Genomic DNA, 15,281 nt, shown 5'->3' on the forward strand with positions numbered 1-15,281 from the left:
TCATATTCACCGGATCCTATAGATTCTCCTCCAGCAGACATCGGAGGTTTCCATAATCTTATGGAGAGAGCTTCAAAGAAGTTTTGACTTCCCATTCCGGTAGTACAATTGGGCTGTTTTCTCTATGATTTCAAGGAGCCTTACAGAAAATCCATCCATTCTATCCCCATTGTAGAGCACGTATGGAGTGAAGGAATAAAGGTGATGCAGTCTCCCGCTACTGACATTCCTGTTCTACCGCGACTGGGGAAAAATATAAGGCTCCTGATGATAGTCCCACTTGCCTGGTTGGTCAAACGAAGCTGAACTCTGTTATATCTCAGGCGGCTCAAAGAAAATCAAAGAATCCATCTGCACCACTTACCACACCCCGAGTAAGGAGGGCAGGCGCCTTGACAATGTGGGCAAGAGGTTTTCCTCTATGTCCAGCCTCCTGGTTAGAGCCTCCAATTCACTTGCAAATTTGGGACGATATGATCGCCAAATGTGGTGAGATTTGTCTCCATTTATGAATCAACTGCCAGACAGTTCCAAGGCTGACGCGAAGAAGATCCTTGAGGAGGGAGAGCGATCTTCCTCAGAAATTATCTATTGTGCGATGGACATTGCCACAGCTGCTTTTTGCGCCTTGGCAGGTTCGGCTGTCCTAAGGCTGCAAGGCTGGCTTTGGGCTACCTGTTTCGCCCTGAGGTACAAAATAAAATTTTGGATTTGCCGTTTGATGGAGACATGCTTTTTGGCAAGCATACAGACGGCGTTCTACAAGACATCAAGAAAGACACAGAAAAGGCAAGGTCCTTGGGCACATTACAATATCGCAAAGTGCCTTTCCGAGGGGCAAGAGGGAAAGGTTTTTCTTCCTACAGAGGAGGATACCAACAACGCTACTCCTCCTATTCACAATCTTCGCAATCATACAAACCTCAGTACTCTCAACACCAAGGTCAGTCGGCGTCTTTCTCTCACCAACCTTCGAGGGGTCGACAGAGGCGTCAGGGGAGAGATTCCTCTAAACGCCAATAGCGGCTTCTCTGCTCTGTCTACTGTTCCTTCACTCCTGGTAACATCAGTGGGGGGCAGGATATCACAGTGTCTCCACAGCTGGAAGATCATAACAACAGATCGGTGGGTCCTCAATATCATCCGGTTTGGCCACACATTAGAGTTTCAAAATCTCCCACCTTTCAGAGCCCCTAGTGCCACCAAATCAAAACATCTACATCTTCTACGTCTCGAAGCTCATCAACTGCTCATCAAAGGAGCAATAGAGCCAGTACCTCTATCTCAACTAGGAAAGGGGTTCTATTCCAGATGTTTCCTGGTTCGCAAGACGGAGGAGAAATAGCGCCCAATCTTAGACCTGGGGAAGCTCAACATCTATCTAATAAAACTGTCATTTCGGATGGTATCCCTTTTGCGTCTTCTGAATCCAGGAGATTACATGGGGACTCTGGATCTCGAGGATACATACTTCCACGTTCCAATCCATCCAGCTCCCAGGAGATTTTTATGCTTCACAGTAGCCAATAGCCACTTTCAATTCAAGGTCCTGCCTTTCAGGCTCAGATCCGCTCTGCAGATATTCACAAAGGTATTGGCCCCGGTGGCAGCGTTTCTCAGAAAGCAGTCTCTACAGGTTTTTCCCTACCTAGACGATTGGTTATTAAAAGCTCCATCTTCTCAAGTAACTACAAAAGCTGTCAAAAGTTGCATTCAGCTTTTCTATCATCTGGGTCTTCAACTCAACAAGGACAAGTAGGTCCTTCTCCCATCCAGGTCGGCCAAATTTCTAGAGTCCATTCTGGATATGAGGTGCTGCAAAGCTTTCCCATCAGAGGAAAGACAGAAAAGGCTGATTCTTTCTGCCCGTCAATTGCAAAGAAGACGATCTCTGTCGGTACGCCTATACAAGTCTCTCCTAGGATCGATTTCATCCTGTATACCCTTAATTCCGCATTGCAGACTGTGTATGCGCCCTTTGCAGGAACAGCTGGACATGCAATGGCGCCAGGTGGAAGGCACGTTCGACAACAAGATAATGGTCACTCCTCTTATGAGAGAAGCAGCCAATTGGTGGATGATCAAAGACAATATCTCAAAAGGACTCACTTTCAAGATTGCTCCATCTCCTTTGGTTCTGACCACGGATGCCTCGCTGGAAGGTTGGGGAGCTGTTTTGCAAGACCTACAAGTGAGAGATCACTGGACGCCCAAACAGCGTACTCTTCACATCAATCTTCTGGAGCTCAGGGCAATTTGTTTAGCTTTGCAGGCTTTCCTTCTGAGGATTCGGAATTCCACCGTACTGGTCCGTACGGACAATACGGCGGCCATGCATTACGTGAACAAACAAGGCGGAACGAGATCTCAAGTTCTTTCAAAAGAGGCTCAGGAGATATGGGAATGTGCAATTCTCCAAAAAATCTCTCTCAACAGAACATCTCCCAGGTACCCTCAACACGACAGCGGATACATTGAGTCATCTGAAATCGGTCTGTGACGAGTGGGAACTGGATCAGGACACTCTCAATGGGGTCTTCACATGTTGGAGCACTCCGTCCATAGACCTGTTCGCAAACCCCGACAACAGGAAATGCCGGTTCTATGCAAGCAGGGATCACCATCACGGCTCATTGGGAAATGCTCTTTCGATGGCCTGGTCAGGCGCATTTGTTTACGCTTTCCTCCAATTCCCCTGATTCCAAGCCTACTCAGGAAACTCAAGACAGAACCGTGCACAATGATTTTAATTGCACCGATGTGGCCCTGCCAATTCTGGTTCGCAGAGCTTCTCCTGCTCTCTCAAGATCAGCCGGTTCGCCATCTCTATTGACAATGTCCCAGTGCCAGGTGGTGCATCCAGATCCGAGCTCTCTCCAGTTGACAGCGTGGCTCCTGAGCACCGAGAATTCCAGAGTTTAAATATCCCTCAGGAGTGTAAAGAAATTTTAACTCAAGCCCGCACACCAAGTACAAATAAGACCTATTGCGTAAAATGGAAACGTTTCTGCTTATGGTGCCACCAAGAGAACCTCCATCCGATCTCTTCTGCTCCTCATCAGATATTGCCTTACATTCTATCGCTGGCTAAGTTAGGCCTGGCACATTCCTCCATCAAGGTACACCTGGTGGCTATTTCTAGATTCAGGCGGACAGCCTCTGGTCCTTCTCTCTGGTCCGCTAGGATTGTCAAACAATTCCTGAAAAGTCTTCTTAGAGTTTTCCTCCAGTTCGGCCTCCGCCTCCAATGTGGCAACTCAACTTGGTTCTGGCTCATCTCATGAGACCTCCGCTTGAGCCTATTCATAGAGCGGATCTGAAGTTTCTATCATGGAAGGTGACCCTCCTTTTAGCCTTGACGTCAGCTAGGAGGGTTGGGGAACGGCAAGCTCTCACCATTGAGGAACCTTTTTTGCAGTTCAAAAACGACACTCTAATTCTATGAACAAATACAAAATGTATTCCAAAGGTCCCTTGGGTTTCCATTTAAATGAGCCTGTAGTTCTGAAATCTTTTTTCCCTCGACCTACGTCTCCAGCAGAAAGGTCTCTTCATTCCTTGGATGTCCAGAGATGTCTGAAATCTTATCTTGAACGCACAAAGGATTTCAGGAAATCTTCACAACTCTTTGTTGCTTATAGTGCTCCTCGAAAAGGTTTTCCCCTTTCAAAACAAGGAATCTCACGTTGGATTTCAAGTGCAATTCACTATAGCCACCAAGCGGCGGCTAAGCCGCTAGAAAGTCATGTACGAGCTCACTCCACAAGATCAGTTTCATCTTCTGCTGCTCTCTTCGCTGGGGTTCCTATCCAGGACATTTGTAGGGCAGCTAAATGGAGCGGTGCCCACACGTTCACAAAGCACTACTGCTTGGACTCTTCCACAAGGAGTGAGGCGGCAGTCGGACAAGCAGTCCTGAGGAATCTCTTCCAATGAGCAGTGAGCTTTCCCTTCTATACCTCCTTCCTATTATTGCACATTTTGTATCTGATAATGTTTACTGGCTACTGTTTCAATGTCTGTTTACTTCTTATGAAAGTATAAATACTGAGGTATTTCAATATTTATGTCTCAAAATGTGCTTTATTGCTTACTGCTAGCTACTTTGATACAAGCTATGGGAATCTATGAAAGTTCCAATACTAGAGTAAGAAAACAGGTTACTTACCTGTAACTTTGGTTCTGTAGTATTGGTAACTTTCATAGATTCCCATGCGCCCACCCTCCTCCCCTGGGAAAGCTCAGCCTTCAGCAAATGGGGTTACTGTCACACAACAGCTACGAAAATCTGAGGCTCTGAGGCTCTCTCAGGAGGGTTCTATGGGGTGAGGCTAATCTGATTGGTTGTTGCATGTTCTTGGTCTCTTTTACAAAAGAGGTGGATATGGTACAAAATGAGATGAGGCCTTTCTTTCTCTTTTGTACCTACTGCTACGGTATTTTTTATTTACTGAGGCTCCCATTCCGACGACAGGGAATGATACAAGCCATGGGAATCTATGAAAGTTACCAATACTGGAGAACTAAAGTTACAGGTAATTAACTTGTTTTCTTCTGGGTCTAAGCCTACCCACTTTAGGCATTTTCAAAATGGCTAAAGTCTTCAGCCACACTAAACCTGGTCTCTGAGGGTTGAGAGAGTGTGTGGGTGTGTACACTGGTGATCTCAGTGTCCTCTAACATCTAATAGCAAAATCCAGTTTGATGCAGTCCCTCTACCCACAACAACCGCAGAGACAGAAGTCTAGTATAACAAAGCTGACCTTTCATTAACCAGACACTGGATACATGCAAATTGTTCTGTCATTCTATGTGTCCCCTTTGCAGTGGGGCCCAAATGTTATATGTAAACCTAGCAGACCTGTCAAACATGCAATAACAATAGAATGTCAAAAGAGGCCCACTGTGGTTGTGGCCTGACTGGCTGGAAAGGCAACAGAAGGACCCAGGCCAAGGGTCAAACAAAATGTGCCTGTGACAGGAGAGGCCTCATTGAAGTGTGTCTAAGTGTCATATAAAAATCCCCAGCAGATCTGTTAAGCAGAATATGACATTCAAGCAGAAATTGACACTTTAATGTCAACAAGGATTCTCCCTGCCCCCTTGAATATTCTGTAATGTTCAGGGGTGTCGTCTTTGTCAATTCAGGTCAGCCAATTGTTTTGCTTCCGGTAGCAAGTTCACACCTAATTAATGCCTATTTTAATGTTAATTACTGGCTGGCCAAAGTGGATGAACAATTTGCATATTTAGCTTCCAGGGACATAAGCCAGGGCAAAGGTAACTTTTTAAAAGTTATTTCTTCATAGTTGTTTAATTATTTCTCTAGTTGGTCCCATTCCGGAAATCCAGGATCCGTATTAATATTGCATCCCAGTGTTTTCCAATGGAATAGTCAAACCTGCTACCATGAAAATAGCTTTGAGGGCATTTTCACTGTAAGAGAATTTTTGACATTAATCTTTGACATGTCCTAATTTGAAATATCATGCACCCTGCCATTATGAGTAATAAGGCTTTTAGACCTGACAAACTTGGCGTGGTTCCCCCTCTAACTTTTTGCCTTCATCTCTCTTGTTTGCTGACTTCGTTTTTGCTGCCTTTAGGATTCTGCACACTTTGCCACTACTAACCAATGCTAATGTTCTTGTGCTGTCTCCTTAAAACAAGGTAGCATTGGCGTATACCTAATTGGCATATTTAATGTATGTATAAGTCTCTAGTAAAGTGACACTATCTTAGTCCAGGGCCTGTAAATTAAATGCTACTAGTGGGCCTGCAGCACTGATTGTCACACCCACTTATGTAGCACTTTAAACATATCCCAGGCCTGACACTGCAGCATGTATGTGCAGCATTAAATTGCCATGTCAACCTGACAAATTGAACCTTTTGCCAGCTCAAACCTTCCTTTTGGACACAGGTAAGTCAATCTTTGGGTCGGCCCCGGACAGCCCATAGGTCAGGGTGTAGTTTATTTAAAAAGTAGGGCATCCACTTCTTAGTTTTAAATGTTCTGGTAGTGAAAAACTCAAATTCATTTTTCACTACTACAAGGCCTATCTCTTCCATATGATAACACCGGAGTTACCTTATTACATTTAATAAGCTGTAAATTCCTGATGGGAGCATGCAACAAGTTCATGTTTGGTGTCTTTAGAATTGTATTGACAAATCCTATCTTAAGGTGCAGTGGGATTTTTAGTTACGATTCTGTTAGGATGGGAGAGCAGAGCTGGGCCTGGGACCAGTCCTACTTACACTTGAATAGGCTGTGTCCTTCCTCCACACAAAGGGCTGCATACTTAGTCTTGAGCTCGATCAGGGAATACCTGGGGAGTTCAAAGGGAAACCTTTAGAAGCTTCTCTTGCTTCAAAGAAATGCCCAGGTATAAAGAAGAGGATGTAGCCTTACGGCTAGAGCGATCGGCCTCGAAGCTGGGGAACTGGGTTTGAGTCTCAGCAATGACGCTCAACATCCTTTGATTCTGGGCAAATCACTTAATCTCCCCATGCCTAACAAAGGTGAATGTATGATTTATTCAGCATTCTGTCCTTCATTTATTTGCGTAGCACTTTTCACCCTGATTTGGATGGGTATGCCCAGACGTGGGTACCTTGCTCACTGTGCCACTGGATTCAAGCTAGCCTGGCTGATGAAGGGTAATACTCAGAACCCGGTCCCAGGATGCTTGTTTCCGGTCCAGGGAGGACCTGGCTTGGCAGTTCAGTCTGGACTGTTCCCATGAGGCACAGGGTCAAGACTAATTTACATATGGCTGGGTCTAAACTGGGGTGGCATGGTGAGCAAAAGAACAATGGATTTAACCCTGGTCTTTTGACTGGGGTGAATGTATGGCTTCTTCAGCATTCTGTCCATCATTTGTTTGCGTAGCACAAAAATGAATGTGTCCTTCTGTAATGAAACTGGTGCATGTAAAGCGCTCTGATACCCGATGTCTTTGGTCTAGTTCGCGCTATATAAAACTCTAAAAAATATTGCCAGGAAGAAGGACTGATGTGCTTGGGAAAGGACTTCCACTCTGCCACTCTGCTGGACTCTTGCTCTGAAGAACTGCTGCCCTGCTGTGGGTGCTGACCTGCTGCCCTCTTGCCTGGGTGAGAATGACTGGTCTTGCATCTGTTGAACCACGGACCGCGGGTAACTCCAAGGGTTAGTTGGCTAGCCTCCTGACTTGAGCCTCAAGGGCATGACCCCAGCACCTAGACTGTGAGTTTGCCCTTCCAATTGGTGCCACCTCAGCCCTGGAACATTTTAAGTGGGCCTAAGACGCACAGCCTATTCAGAACTGCCACTGTGCAATGCATTCTCTGCACATGCCCTTACATTCCAAGTCAACATCAGCCTCAATGATGCCGAATGCTATATCGCAGCCTTGCAGCTCCTTGGAACTAACGTATTGCCCGACTACGCGATGCATTCTCGATGCTGTATTCTGTATCGGAAGCCCTAGTTGACAGGATCCTCAATGACGGTGCAGGCCCTCATACTGCAGCCTCCTAGCACCTCAGAACCAACGCTTCGCTAAGTCTGCACAACATGGACTCTCGTATCGCTCCGCAAACCAGGATTCAGTGTAGTTTGTTCAGTGGGTGTAACTGGGTCCCATCACAGTCGGCCTAAACTTGTGACTTTGTCTTGACCATCCACAATTGGCACTTGGTGCATTTTGGCACCCTTTTTACTGAAATAATTAAACATGAATATCTTCAGCTCTAGTAATTGGATTTTTGTTATTGTCTTGTTTCATTTATTGAAAAACACTCTATTTTTCTAATCTGGGATCCTCTTTATGCTGTGTTTTCATTTTATTACTGTTTGAAGTGTTGCAAAAATACTTTACACCTTGCCTCTAAGTTAAGCCTGACTGCTCTCTGCCAAGCTACCTGAGGGCAGGGAACAGGTTAGTTTAGGGTTGTCTTGTGCATCACTCTGACCAGGATTGTGACTGCTGCTTGACCAGGGCTCACAGCCCAGTCAACCAACCACCCATTTTTTTTTACAAAGATCTATTTATTGGTGACATGTAATTATTTACAAGGAAGTATTAGGCCTGTCAAAATGATTTATTTTAACAGTTCGAATTTGCAGTTAAACCCGGCACAGCAAGGTCAGTGGTGGCTGGCCGGCAGACATGTTCACATTGTCTCTGTAGAGCATGGCATAATAGGTGCCCACTTTTGACATTGAACTAACAGGAACTGGGTACACTGTGGTACCATATTCTAGGGACATATGTGTCAGTTAAATATGCCAATCAGATATACCAATCTCATTGTGTTTAAAGAGGGAGCACAGTCCCTTTCCCATTGGTTAGCTGGGGTAAAGTGCATAGAGTTCTAAGGTCAACAAAAACAGTTAAAGCAAAAATGTGGGGGAATATCACAAAAACGATGGTTATGTCCACCAGTAAGCAAATGTACTAAATGCATTATTGTTCATCAATACACTATTATGTAAGTGAAGGTAGCATTGTATTATATTGTATTACCTTGCCTGATTAGCTTTTTATATATTTCACCAGGTGAATTATTGCATATGTTAATGTGAGCAATATGCAATGTATTCTTTACTGTAGAGCTCTTAACCTACACATTTCCTTTGTTTTGTTGAACAGCAACTGGCTGCAGACCCAGGTGAAAGGTCATTCTGTGGCTAGAGCTTTACAATGCTGGGAGCGGAGTCTTTCTGAAAACAACAAAACGGTCAAGGCACCTGCTCGCGGCTGCTCCTTTCACTTGATCGACAACTGCCCGTGGCCCCAGTGCAACCCAACCTGCCCGGCCCTGCACGACCCCATCACAGGAAAAGAAATAAGCATCAGGCAAGTTCTGCAGAAGAAGGACGTCGATTATCACAGGAAGGGTTCTGAAAAGCAAGCGGATCAGAGGTCTCTGGTGGAGATGTTCAGTAATGGCGGCTAAAAGAAGACTGCTGCTATCTCTGCATTAAATGTAGCTCTTCCGGTCACGTGAACGTTTGCAATATCAGGGAAAGTTCAAAGGGCTACATTAGAGTTTGGGTAAAGATTTGGCACACTGAAGTGTTAGAAGTGCTTTGGTGATCACGTGATTTCTGTGCCCGGTCTTGCTTTACATCGCACCGCTGCTGCGCCAAATAAGTGGAACACGTGTTTTTTTCCTTTGAAATTTCCATGTTTCCGTAAACAAGCCCCTTACGAGGCCTGGCCGTGGTTATTAAATGAGTGAATTCAAGCCCAAGTCTCAGCCCAATACCTTATAGGCAAAATAGTGGAACAGAAATGAGTAGGGAATGTTGTAGGCTCCATCAGCACAGGATAGTGTGACCATATATTTGTAACGTTAGTTCTTGAATATCTCCACGTTATGCGAATAAATCAGTCTAGATATGTTTTTTTTACAGTAGTTAAAATAAGCAAAAATACAAGTAGCCTAATTTGTAACACGCTCACAGCAGGCAGAAATAAATGTGTAACAAAACTGAAAATAGTTTTTGATCTTTTTTTTAGATATTTAAGATAGTCTCTTTGATTATTTGCTATTTAAATATACATTGTAAATATACACTTTTTTGTATGAAAAGTTAAACAATTCTTCTGAAGGAATAATTAGGTGGATGTATGACGTGGTCATAGGCTAGAATATCATATTAATCAGGTTTTATTGCCAAGCCCGCTTGAGTAAAATAAGTCACTCTCCATCCAAAACATCAAAACATTCTCACAAATCTAATGGAAATTTTAAAATATTGTGAGGGCGATAGGGCTTAAGAGAATTAAATGTCCGGTATTAGGCAGGTGAGCCAAGTATTTAAATTGAGAAATGAGGGTGGGCATCTTGAAAAAAAGCGCCCAAACTACATTATGTGTTAATATTTTAATCACAATAAATACAGTAAAGGGGACATAAAATATACGGTAAGCGAAGGAGCTTAAATGTGTATCAGACTATGGTGGAGAAGGGAAGAGTTTTTTTTTGCAAAACTCATGTATATTTCTACTTTTTATCATCTCATATTAAATATTTTAGACTTCAGACATTGCATTGATGGTAATTTTCCCTTAAAAACACAGATTTTCCATGCACACTATCAAAAAGCTATTGCTTTTCAAAGATGATATGAAATGGCTGAGAAAGTTCCAGTCCTCTGTTTCTTGAGCAGGCTTGCACTGCCTGAATTTCCCATTGTGTCCCCGCATATCTTACCCCACAGTTTGAAGAGTACCACGCTGTACTAGGACCCGTAGCAGTACTTTGGGTGTACTTTTGATACAGTTTGCCTGAAGTTTGCCTTGTCTTTTTAGCATCTGGCTAAATGCAGCTTTGGCTGACTGGACAAGTGTTCCGGAGATTAATAATACAGACTGAGCCTCGGCATAGTGTGGATGGTTGCACCAATATTGACTATTATGCTTCTGGTGATTTGACTATGGTGATTTTCCATTTAATTATTTGACAATCTTGGTATTCGGCACCACTACGTGCCTACTGTGTGCATTAGAGGCATATATTGCAAGCAAGATGTGTTGAATTTAATATTGCTTGTTTACAGTCTGTTCAAGTTGGTACCACGCCATAATATCTTTTAAACTAGTGACAAATGGTACTCCTGCTTTTTTTATTTCGTCCCTAAGCCTAATATAGTAAAGTGTGTCCTTGTTTGGGTTCAATATGATTCCTAATCCAAAAAATTTCAAAATGTATGCAGGTTTTTCAAGATGATGTATTTATATATATGTAAGTAAATATTTTGTATATTTATGATTATATGAATTTAGTATGTTGTATAGAGACATCTCATTTGAGCTTTGTAACTGAGAAACAGTGTTTTTTATCAGAGTTACATATAAAAAAAGTATTTTAAAGCAAAACATTTGTCAGATTTTTTTTTCAAAGTTATTATGTAGTATGAAGTTGCATTTTTTAACAGCAAAAGCATTGCGTGTAAGGACATGTGGAGTGAAAAATAAAAATAATATCTCTACCTTTCTGTGTACGGAAGTGAAGGCTAAACGCGCAAAAGGGCGAAGATCTGCTAAGGTTGTTAAATCTGCTGTGGTCCCTGGTACAAGAGTAACACTCTCTCGAAGATCTTACTTTAAAGTGGTACCACAAGTCTTAGATTTAGCGAAAGAGGGAGCCTCCTGTAGAGCAACCCCTAGTCAAATCTCCTTACCAAACAATCGGGACATCAGTTGTGGGGCCTTGGGCGCTGCAGAGATCATAGAGGCTGCCATTGTGGAGATGGGGGATACAGGTACATTGGATGAGCCTGCTCCGGGACTACAGCAGACAACAGATACAGTGGAGCAAGATGTGGTTCAGCAGGAGGTTACTGTGGAGATGGGGGATACAGGTGCATTGGATGAGCCTGCTCCAGAACTACAGCAGACAACAGAGACAGTGGAGCAAGATGTGGTTCAGCAGGAGGTTACTGCCTCAATGACAAGATGCCTTCAGGTTGAGGGAGGGCCGCCTGTGGTCTCCTTGGGATTAATGTTTTCATCTTTGTCATTGGACATAAAAAAGGGATTTGAAGTGTCTACAGCCAACCCGACGGAAATTAGAAATTTCTGTGAATCCTTGGAGAGTAAAATAGATGGACTTAATGCCAGGACGGTGGCTCTAGAGGATACTGTGGCAGGCCTCTCTCTCCATCTTGATAAGGCCAAAGCTGAAATTATCAATCTCAAAAAAGAAGATCTCACACTCTGTGATAGAATGGAGGTGCTGGAGAATAATGCTCGACGCAACAACCTCCGAATTCTTAATATTCCTGAGGGTAGTGAGGGTTCTGATATTAAACAGTATGTTATTACGTTTCTAAAGGATTCTTTAGGGTTCGAGCAGTCATAGAAGATCTAGGTACTGACATACAAAGAATCCATAGGGACCCCTTTAGGAGGAACCCACAAAGATCCAAGCCTAGGAAGATCTTGGTTAATTTTCACACCTACTCCCTCAAAGAGTCTATTCTTAACCAAGCTCTAAAACAGAAATCTTTGAGTGGTAAGGGGTTTACCTTTCAAATAAGATCAGATTTGTCTAGGGCGACCCTGGACAAGCAATGGGAGCTGGGTAGGAGGTTAGAGGCCTTTAGAAAGTTAGGGGAGGTAGCACAACTCAAGTTTCCAGCTGCATTAAGGATAATGTACAACAATAAAATGTATAATATTAGATCAGTACAGGCCGCAGACGAACTGCTGTTGGACTTCAGTAAAGATGAACACCCATCAGGCTAGTTTGGAGTTGGTACTGGTTTTCAGCAGAGCTTTTTTCTTCAGTTATCAAACTCAGCACTGGGATAGCCTAGCTTTTGTCTATTTTTTTTTATAGTATAGTTTCACATTCTTCTTATACTCTACACTAAGCATCGGTATGTCATTTTAAAAAAAGAATATATATATATTAACAAAATAGGGAAAAAAGAGAAAGAAAGGAGAGAGTAAAAAAAAGAAAATAAGGGCCTTAATTGCCTGCCATCTTATTTGCTTCTTTTCTATCTCTTGGTAGGGAGTTAAGCTTTGCTGGAGTCCTGAGGGGCGCTACTTTCTGGACCTGGTCCGGATAGTTAGGGCAAGGGTGTCCCATGGGGGGGAGGGGGGACTAGGGAACAGGGAACACAAGGTAAAAAATTTAAAAAATGTCCTAATTTTCTTCTTTGTAGTATCTTTTCTCTTTATAGAGTGATTGCTGGTGAAGATATGGTGGTGTTGGATAGGTTTAGGGTGTTTGGTTGGAAATTTGGCCATATGGTAGGGGGAGGCATTGTTACATATGAATAGTCTACAGATTCTCTCCTGGATTATTAATGGCCTTCGCACCAGTCCCAGAAGGGAGAAGATCCTGCAATATCTCTGCGATTCTGGCGCGCAGGTCATTGTTCTTCAGGAGACGCATTTGACAGAATTAGAGATGCTTTCCATAGTTAAAAAGAATAGATGGATTGATTTTTGCATCTCTACAACCCAATCCATGAACACTAGGGGGGTTGCAATACTTTTTAAGAAAACAGCAAAAGCTCGTCTTATTCTAAGTTAGTAGACCCAGGTGGCAGATGGGTCATCGTAACAGTAAATATTTCGGTTGCACAATTCACAATTGTCGGATATTATGGTCCGAACCATGATGACCCCCTCGGTTCTTAAATCAATTATTTCTCACTTATTATCGTATTTGGAACCTATTGTTTTGGCTGGAGATTTTAATATAGTTTTAGACCCCCTCCTTGATAAATCTCCTCTAAAACCAGGGCCTTCTTATTAGATACTATGAAACAGTACGCCTACTTAGATATATGGAGGCTAAGGTCAGGGCAACAACTAGGCGTCTCATTTCACAATTATAAATATCATCATCAATCAAGGATTGACTTTATCTTGATTAGTCAGACTCTGAAGAGTGCAGTAAAGAACATTTCCTACCTCCCCTCACACTTGTCGGACCATTCCTCTATATGGTTGGAAATGGATGGTATTGCCCAAGCTTCCCCTAGAATTTGGTCGTTTGATCGCTTGCTTCTCTTGGAAGAGGAGGAGATTGCCTCTTTGTTGAGTGAGACTGAGTGGTTCATGAAAGTGAACATTGGCTCAGCCTCATTAGGGTGCCAAATAACCAGTAGGGTTATCTATAGGAGGAAACTATATAGGGAGGAGGTATCCCCTATTGAGGCTGAAATTGTAAAACTACAATGTGAAATAGATTTGCATTCAGATGCCTCGGCTCACACTTTACAGGAGTTACAGAATAAGTTATTGCGATTGAAGGGGTTACTGGATTCAGTGTTGAATACTCGAGTACTTCGTAGGTGGGAGGCGAGTAAAATTGCTCATTTTGAGTATGGGGAGGGTGCAGGTAAACTTATATCTTGGAAAACTAAGACTGATCAGGTACGAAACAATATTGGCTCAATTACTAAGGATCGCGTTGTATATACATCTGATGATGATATTCGAAGGACTTTTAGGCTGTTTTTTCAGGACATTTATAAGGAGGATAAGTGTATTGAGTCTGATAGTATTGAGGACTGGTTGAGTGAGATTCCATTACCCTCATTGACCCTGGAACAACGTGCCTGTCTGGATCGGGTGATCTCGCAGGATGAGGTCAATGTAGCCATTATGTAAAAACCTGCGGAAAAGCCATCAGGCAAGCACCTCCTCTAAACGGATGGGAGCCTCTAGGGCAGCCACCGAAGCTGGGGAGAGCGCGGTGATCTCCGTTGTTTCCAAATAACTAGCAATATCTCTACTCGGAGCGATGTCAGAGCGGTATAGTGAGGCGTAGAAGTCTCTGAAAGTCTCGGCGACCTTCATCTCCCCCTCAACGGCATCGCTATTGAAATCTTCGAGCGTTGGGCTTTGGCCTTCAGCGCACTGGCCAGGAGACGGCCAGTTCTATTCCCCCGATATAGTCGGAGAGCTGCAAACTCTGCTCTGTCTGTGTCTAGGGTGGCCAGTTGAGCCCTGGCAGCCTTCAACTGTTTCCACACCCGTGGAGCCCCGGTGCGGCTGTGAACTCTCTCTAGCTCGGAAACCTGGGCGGAGAGGTCGTCTCGCTTCGTCTTACGAGCCTTAGCCTCCGCTGCCGCTATTGCGATAAGATCACAGCGGACGACCGACTTCAGAGCCCCCCACAAGGCCGCCGACCGCTGTGCGTTGAAGCTAGAGGTTTCCACCGCCACTCTTGTGCAGGCCCGGACCAGGGCCTCGAGTATCGTGCTTCCAGCCGGCTCCGCCTCTCGCCGCCGGGAGCGTTGCGGGAAAAAGTGCTCGCTCCGGGTGCTGCCTGTGTCCGCTTCTGTCTCCAAGCCAGCGGGCCGAGAGCGCGGCCGATGTCTTGCTGCGAGTCCGGCAGGTGTACAGCCCCGGGCAGAGTGGACGCACTCACTCGGCAGGGCCAGCCGCCATCGCTGCTCTCGGCGGGCTGGCAAATGTCTCGTGGCCGAGAGAGAGCTCGGGGGTTGCTCGGGTCGGGTCACCGGTGCCTCGGAGCAGCTGCAAGGTGCCCCCACAAAGCGGACTCACTTTAAGGTGCTAGGGGGGGTCGGATTATGCTTGAAAGGGAGCTAATGGGAAACGGAACGGGGAGCAACAGAAATCTCCGTCCGTTTAGGCCGCCATCTTGGCCACGCCCCCATATGTACATATTTTAAAAGACTTATATAGCTTTTTAACATATATAAATGACTCATAAGGTTTTTAAGTATTTTTATAACTTTTTAGAACAGTTTATTATCATTGATTTTATGAATGATTATAAGGACATTCCCTTTTAAT

General features: G+C 44.1%; 1 protein-coding gene across 1 annotated transcript in view; it reads left to right on the top strand.

Moving 5' to 3' along the window:
- The window catches only part of LOC147684964 (palmitoleoyl-protein carboxylesterase notum2-like), a 62,001-nt gene extending 52,571 nt beyond the window's left edge, over positions 1-9,430 (top strand). The window contains exon 13 of the mRNA XM_086940870.1: positions 8,640-9,430. Within this exon, the coding sequence (XP_086796996.1) occupies positions 8,640-8,946 (307 nt within the window). The 3' untranslated portion in view covers positions 8,947-9,430. The remainder of the gene's footprint in view (positions 1-8,639) is intronic.
- The last annotated feature ends 5,851 nt before the right edge of the window (positions 9,431-15,281 follow it).

Source organism: Lissotriton vulgaris, chromosome 10 (assembly GCF_964263255.1).
Source record: "Lissotriton vulgaris chromosome 10, aLisVul1.2, whole genome shotgun sequence".
Classification (NCBI taxonomy): domain Eukaryota; kingdom Metazoa; phylum Chordata; class Amphibia; order Caudata; family Salamandridae; genus Lissotriton; species Lissotriton vulgaris.